The sequence below is a fragment of the Manihot esculenta genome, chromosome 9 (assembly GCF_001659605.2).
Source record: "Manihot esculenta cultivar AM560-2 chromosome 9, M.esculenta_v8, whole genome shotgun sequence".
Taxonomy (NCBI): domain Eukaryota; kingdom Viridiplantae; phylum Streptophyta; class Magnoliopsida; order Malpighiales; family Euphorbiaceae; genus Manihot; species Manihot esculenta.
The window spans coordinates 6,402,168-6,410,085 of NC_035169.2; the positions used below are offsets into that span (position 1 = coordinate 6,402,168).

Here is a 7,918-nt window from a genome sequence, read left to right on the forward strand (position 1 = left end):
ATCACCATTATTTCAAATAGTTGATAAGTGGTTATTAATTTACTTTGATGACTATTCTTTGAATATAGACATAAAGTAATCATGTAATTATTTTAAACTTAATGAAAAATGAATTTAAAAAGTTATTTAGGTATCACTGCCTGCAAGAAAATGATTACTCTATGGAATGTAATGGAGCCGCCTGAGACACTCTGATCCTGACTTATCAGAGACAAAACAGAGATTAGGAACTTGCGAGGAAGAAAAAAACAGAGGTTAACAATAACAGTCTATTGAAAACAGTTCAGGAAAACATAGATGAAGTTGAAAACAAACAAATAAAGAGGTCTCTGTTCCTCCTTTTCAAAGTAAACTATCAGCTCGAGATGGTAATCTCCTGAAGAAATTGCTAGGAACTGATGGTAGCTTGCTCCGAAATCTAGGATGTCTGAACCAAAATAGGCCTGTAACTAAGATAATTATCTTGAAAGGTGTTATGTAGAGCACAAAAGCTGCAATAAAACAGAAAATTACATAGAGAGCTGTTGCTCTCGGGTCTCTCCAGCTGAGCAGAGCCTGAAATCGTTCCCCTTGTGTTGCCATGTCTCCGACCACTGTCTGAATCCTTCCTGCAACACTCCTCAGCCTGTCGTATCTCATTCTTGCTACATCTTGCTGCTTTGATGTCGGAAAAGTGTCAAATTCTTCATCTAGTTCATCTGGGTGGACAACTTCTGCGCATGAAAGCTTGGTATCCATGTGAGGAGGATGCCTTGGTCGGAACCGGTAATTCCATATTCCGATCAAGAACATATATAGAAAAATAGTCGGCAGAATCAGTTCTGGGTAGCAGATTAGTATGAAGAATAGAACATGAACGAGGACTGTTGTGACAGGATTCTTCCATTGACATACTTCACCAAGCCACTTGCTCATTGAGATTACACCAGAAAACAGTGACAAAATCCTGAAGAAGTTGGCTTTGCTTCTTCTCATGCTCCACATATGAGAATCTACATCCAACATATACTCGACAACCTCCTTCCTCAGTGGTGGTTCTGCTCGGCTGAGCCTTACGGCTACAATATTCATGGCTTGGTATCTCAAACTGTCAAGCTGGTTTACAGTGAATGGATGCAAATAATGCATTTTTGGTAGCAATGGGTGGCCGTAGAGATAAATCATATTTGCAAAAGATAGGCAAGTGAATCGAACCGCTAACTGGAGTTCTCCCATCTTCTTCAATCCAGATGGTTGCAGAACAAGAAGTGGGTAAGAGTTTGTGTAGATTCGATCAGTTTCTAGCGTGGATAAACGAATTCTTACCTTTCCGATTCTTGAGTCCAACCGACCTCCACCTCCACCGCCACCTGGTTTTTCATTTCCACCTAAGTGGCAGTTGTCAAAAACTCCCAGCGTGATCACCGTGCATGGATCATAGACCTCCCATGTGTACTGTTCATTCCATTTCGGATTGAAGCTTTCAAGGATTGTTCTGGTCCTCACCCACTTCAATCCGTACTTGGCTACACAGTAGGCATCAGTGGTTCCTTTACCATCGTTTGTCTTCATTGGAAGAAGCCCTTGTGCACTCAGGATACCCACTTCAAGAATCCCTATCGGATTCTTCCAGAGCTGCCTGGCCGTCGGCCGCTGGTCGCTTATATACATCGTTGATTCATCTAGTACATGATAAGCACCCTCTAGACAAACTCTGAGATGGACTCTGCTTGAAAACTTGAGCTCATGCCTCTTGTCTCCCTCCAAAGCACCAAATCCATATTTTTCGAGATTGAACCATCTAGAGTGAACAGGCCGGTGATCCAGGCGCCTCTCGAAGATGTGAAGGGGCAAAACTAATCTCCCCACAACTTCATCTTTTCCAGAGGTGACCTTATTTTCTACAGTAAGTGCCAACTGCTCCTCAAAAGGTTCAGCTGCTACAAAGATCAGATCTTCATTCCATGTTGGGTTGTTTGTCCGAACTGGACATAGCTTGGTTTTGAGTACCTGATTTCCAACTTGAGCCTTTACAAAAACCTGTGGCTGTTGGCTTTTGTCGGATGGTTCCACATCCTGAGCTTCAATCACATTTACCCTGAGATACCACAGTTTTGGTGATACATAAACTTTTGATCGGACGTTGAAAACACCTTCTCCTTGCACTGTTGCAGCATCTGAGTGCCAGGCCTCAGGAAAAGCTTCATCAGCTTGAGTTCCCATCCAAACTGCGAGCATTACTTCTCCTTTCACTTTGCTGTCCCCGTGGCGATCCTCTAATCTATACCATTGAGGTGCCAAAGGGCTATCTGGTGGAACCCTTGTAGGCACTTCATGCATATCGAAGATTACTTTCCCAATATAATCATCTCTTCCAACCATTTCTCTGTCTCTAACGAAAACTTCAAGAATGGAAGATTGAATCTTATCTTTCGAGAATGCAAAGACCTGGTTCCATTCAGGATTGGTTTTCTTCTCGAAATGCTTTGTTTTTCCTTTGTAATTCCCAAGTTTCACTTCTATATACGGATCAATGTTTCCTGTAACAGGATTTGTGGGAAGATCTTTGGCTTTCACCACTCGGACATACAGGTAAAACATCTGCTCGACAAGATCATAGGTGCTTGTAGCTCTGTCACTGCTTATCCACCCGCCTCCACCGCGTGCTCCTCCATGCGGCCATCGTTCTCCAAGCTGAGGCTTCGTATCCTTCAGTTTGAAGTCCTCTTGGCGGTTTGGTGCATTTAAAGGATTCATTGGTGTGGATATGGATGCACGTTATTATATGCTTTCCTCGGGAATTTCTTGCTGCAGAAGGCTTACTAGTTTGTGAAAGTTATTGCAGAAGAGCAAGAATTTTGACATGCAAGAACTGCTCTTTTAGCAACAACCAGTGATGATTTTCATCTCCCCATTGATTTGTAGCCTTGGACTACTCTTCTATCCAGGAAAGTTGCTACCAGAGCTTAGTGATTCTCAAGGAATTTGAAAGAATTAAGGGTGATGATGAGCTACCAACTCAAAGGAGGTTTAATTGCAGCATGAATAAACAACTTCTGAAACCAACTTCAGATGATATTATCTGTCTCGAGAGAATTTGCCAACTCCACTACCAGCTTCACCTCACCTTTTGGGTTCCTCAGAATAGTGAAGGAATCTTCATTTTGCGAGAAAAAAGAATGACAGAAAGAATGATCAAAGGTTTTGATTGAAAAGAAGGTAGTGAATGCTAGAGGTAGTGTAACTGGGAAGGCTTGTGCATTTTTTTAAAGCACAAATAATTAAAATGGTCCATAATTAGCCATACTAGTAATAGGAGACTGATACCCACTTGAGAGGACAAAGGTAACGTTTTAAATTTCTAATCAAGGTGATTATGTTGGATGTTTTTACTTTCCTAGATTCTTTGCTTCTTTTTAATTGTCAAACTGAAAAATTTAGGATACCCATAATTTTTACGATTACTAAATAATTTTTAAATTTATTTTTTGATAGTTATAAAATAGTTAAACTAAATAATTTAATAGTTTTGAATTAGTTATAGACTAATACCTTCGATGCATTCTTTTTACTCACAAAAGATCTTCATCTCACAAATGGGTGGAATTTTACACTCTCTTCTGACCATTGTGACTCCTTTACTATACTGAATCGAATATAATTGTTAAATCAAGATTCAAACTATCGAGTTTGTTGTGATTAAAATCTCAAGTCGGTAAGCAAAATGAATTAAAGGTATTAATATATAATTAACTCAAAAATATTAAATAAATTAAGTTAATTATTTTGAGTTGAAGCGAAAAAATGTGTTTAAAAGCTATTTATTTCAATTTTAATCAGAACGTTGTAATTTTTCTCGTCCCAAATACCAGAGAGCTTCAGAATTTGTGGCACAGCAATTCTGGCAACTTTGTTTCTTTTGCTTTAAGTGTGGACAGTTATCTTCTTTCAGGTTTCAGCAGCAAAGTCAATGTGAAGGAAGGAAATAACAACAGATTATTAAAGAGAAAAGATACCATTGTTGCTTGGCAACCTTCAAGAAAGCAAAAGCAATACAGAAAACTTAATGGTGAGGCCTTACTGATAAAGATGCTTTATTCATTATTCTCCATCTTTATTCTTCTTTACTTTAATTTTTCTTCTTTCAACTGGATTTTTCTTCTCATAAAGTAAAGCCCAGTTTTAACACTTTCTCTGTAAACCCATTTCTCTAATGCTGGTCAAAAGCTAGTTAGTGGCCTTAGAATCTATGAAAATCAGTGAAATTCTGTGTACTTGGTATTGGATGATATAGGTTAGGCACCAACAGATATCTACCCATGAATTGTTATTCTGCCTTTTTTCTACATTTTGAACCAGGAAATGTCACTTTACAGAAGGAGCATCTTATGCTTATCAATAATGATGGAATTTATGTACATGGAAGTAAGGGATATATGAAAAAAATATGGATTTGCAGATCACTTTTACTGTAAAGTTTTGAGATTATATAATTGAAACTTTAATTAGAATTATAGCAGAATGATGCAGCTGTTAATAGGCCTGGCCAGGGCAACTTTCAATTTGGAATCGGTAGTTTGATTTGATTTACAAGCTCGATTTTTAATGATTCAAAAAAATTTTTATGATTTCAGTTCGGTTTCGGTCCAGTTCGGTTAACTAATTTACCTTTAAAGATAATTTCTCTACCGGTAAAAAGAAAATAAGTAATTTATTTATTTATATATTGATTTTTAACTGTAAAAATTTATTAGTTGATTTATTTTAAAAATATAAAATCAAACCAAAACTGAAACAGACTGCATATTTGAAATAGCGGCTTTCGGTTCTATTCCAATTCTGATTTAGAAGATGGAACCATAATTGGGCATCGAAGATAAAAATAAAACATCACCATAACTGATTCAAAAAATAATTGACCAATATGATTTTTGGTTTGATTTATAATCTGAACCGGACCATTTCCAGGTTTGATGCCTTTCTGAGGGCACGGGTGGATTTTTTTTCTTTTTTCTTTTTTTTCTAATTAGAAGGTCATGATTGCTTGATGAATAAACATTTGATTAATCACATAGTCATGATTATAATGTTCAGATGCTATGCTTTGCATGATTATACTAATTATTATAATTTTTTTTTCTTTTGGGTAAAGATGCTTTTGACACTGCTCAGTTCATTAAAAGAAGCAGCTTTATGTGCAAGGATGAAAAAAAAGAGAAGCTTTTATCCCATAGTGATTTGGTGGAACTCTCAGAAATTTAGGATTTTAATGTGGGATTGTTCTAATGAAATGAGGATTTTATTTATGGAAATACCCAAAAATTATTTTTGCAAATTATTAATAGATTTTGAGATCCCTTAGTAATTACAAATGGAATGAAACCCATTAATAAAATCTATTACTATGTTATTTTAATAAAACAGTGAATTAAAGTATTACATATGAAATATTTCTAAAATCTATGAAAAAGTATTTTACTCAGTCTGAACGAGTCCATTTCAACATAAATTTAAATTAATTGAATAATTAAATTTTAAATATTGAATAATATATATTCAAAAAAATATAATTACCATCAAACTAAATTTAACTAAACAAACTCAGTCATCTAAGCAATAAAAGGATAGAAATAATGCGAGGATAAAGAATCCTACATGGATTGGCCACGACATCTAAAATTTCTCCATTTATCAAAGTAACTGTAGCAGAAGAAACGACATTATGAATTGTTTTCCTGAAATACTTGCTCTCATCATTGATTTCGTAAAGTGGATAATGCCACCTCTGCAAGCGTGGATGTGGGCTGTTGAAGACGATTGAAATTCAGCATCCAACGATTCTGTTTCTTTTCTTTTCCTTTCTTTTCTTTTCTTTTCTTTCCCATATACATTGACATAGGCATTCTGAGTAAGGGATGTCCTGATACTGGTATGGGGCAATGAAAACTTGGTATTCTGCAATCATGATTCGCAGAATCTTAAATCCAATATCATACGCATCCAAACAAATCTCCCCAACGTTGCCTCAACCACGGATTCAACAACAACACTGACCATGCTTCAAGAAAACCCCATAAATCTCCCCACCTTGGTCGTTTTTGGGCTTGCGCTTCTTCACAGTCGGCTTCTTCACGCCATGGGCCTTCTTGGCTGGCTTTAGCAGTAAAAATTAACCGAGCTGTGTAGAGTTTGAAGACAAACTCAAACTCATATCATTTTGAACTCTCAAGTTAAAATAAGTCGAATTTTATGGAGATTAATTTTACATAATTTATAAACAGTATAATTTATATAATAAATTTTAATTTAAAATTAATACATTTAAAATTAAATAATTTAATTAAATAAATTTATATACAAATTAGTTTATAAATCTGTCAAATATAAATTTTTAAATTTTATGATATTAATCTCAATTTATTTTATGAGTTTATTTATAAATTAATTTATAAATCTATTTATAATGTAAACTAAAATTTAATTAGTTAAATATTATAGAGTTTAAATTTAATTTATTTATTAAATAAATTTAAAAATTAAATTCAATCTAACTTATATAAAATAAAATCGAATTTTTATCGTGATGAATCTCAAATAATTTATAAATACATTTATACTTTTCGAAGCTGGCGTAGGATCGTGGCAGGCCAAACGCCACCGTTTTTTTGTCCTTGATGAATGGTGGCTCTCGTGCTTCTGCTCCGTCTTGGATCTTGATGACTTGCTTCTGTTAAAGGCCCGTCTTGGTCTGGGCTGCAATTGCCTAGACACGAGTCCATGATTGGGCCCTTATCTCAACTCATTCCATATATTACTAAAACTAGGGTTTATGATAAAATAATAAACTTTTTTTGTTTAGTAAATCTGCTCTAAATTATGAGAATTGAATTTATGATGCTATTAACTGTTTCTGTTGAATTTAACTTCCATTGTCACCTTAGCTTCATAATCATTATACATACTCAAATTAAATCCTAATTTGACATAACCTCAAAACTTATTACTAAATTTTATTTCAATCACAATTTTTTTATGACTTGGTTTTGAATTTAATTTACAATTATAACACTAACAATTCTTCAGATTATTGAAGGATTTTAATATGTTAATAATTTTAATAAATTTGAAAATCTGTTAATAATTTCTAATCTCCTCTTTTAGCATGAATGGTTTTGTAAGAAATGAATTGAATTTAAATAAATTATTATAAAATTATTTATATTTTTTCATGTATAATGGAAATTTTTTAAATTAAAAAATTTGTAATTTTTTATTTTAAACAAAAAATTTAATTTAAAAAAATTAAATTTTTATAAAAATTTTATATTTTAAAAAAAAGTATAAAATTTTTTATTTTAAATAAAAGAAATATAAAAATTTTATATAAAAATTCACTAATAAATTTGAAATTCATTACTGACGAATTTCAGTAATTTATAAATTTATAAAATAATTAGTGTTAAAATTTATTCATATATTTAAATTTTATTTATAAATTAATTTATAATTCACCATTAAATTTTAATTTTTTTAAAAAGTATTTAAATTATTAATAAATTTTAAATTTATTGATAAATTATTAAAAATTACTAACAAAAATCTATTAATAAATTTTATCATCAAATTAATAAATAAAAAAATATTGAATTTATCTATCTATTAATAAATTCATTTATAAATTTAAAATAAAATTTCACATAAAATTTTTATACTTTTTTTAAATTCATATTTTTCGATTATCAATAATTTTAAATCTATCATTAAGTTTTTAAAAAAAAATCAACCTTTTTATTTTTAAAATTTAATAACGAATTATAAATATATTACTAAAACTATTAATAATTCGCATTTATAATTATAATTCCACCGTATTTTCTTTTATCATTCATTTATTTTATTATTTTCTTTTCTCCCATTTTATCTCTCTTTCTCTTTTTTT

The 7,918-nt window shown here is 32.5% G+C and overlaps 1 protein-coding gene across 1 annotated transcript; it reads right to left on the reverse strand.

Annotated features, from left to right (window-relative positions):
* Positions 1-251: 251 nt before the first annotated feature.
* Positions 252-3,333, reverse strand: LOC110623426 (FT-interacting protein 1). The gene has a single exon (XM_021768368.2). It carries the CDS (start codon positions 2,734-2,736, stop codon positions 343-345), a length of 2,394 nt encoding a protein of 797 aa, XP_021624060.1. The 5' UTR covers positions 2,737-3,333; the 3' UTR covers positions 252-342.
* Between the last annotated feature and the right edge of the window lie 4,585 nt (positions 3,334-7,918).

Coding starts and splice junctions, on each gene's coding strand:
- LOC110623426 (XM_021768368.2), bottom strand. CDS start 2,736: ATGAATCCTTTAAATGCACCAAACCGCCAAGAGGACTTCAAACTGAAG.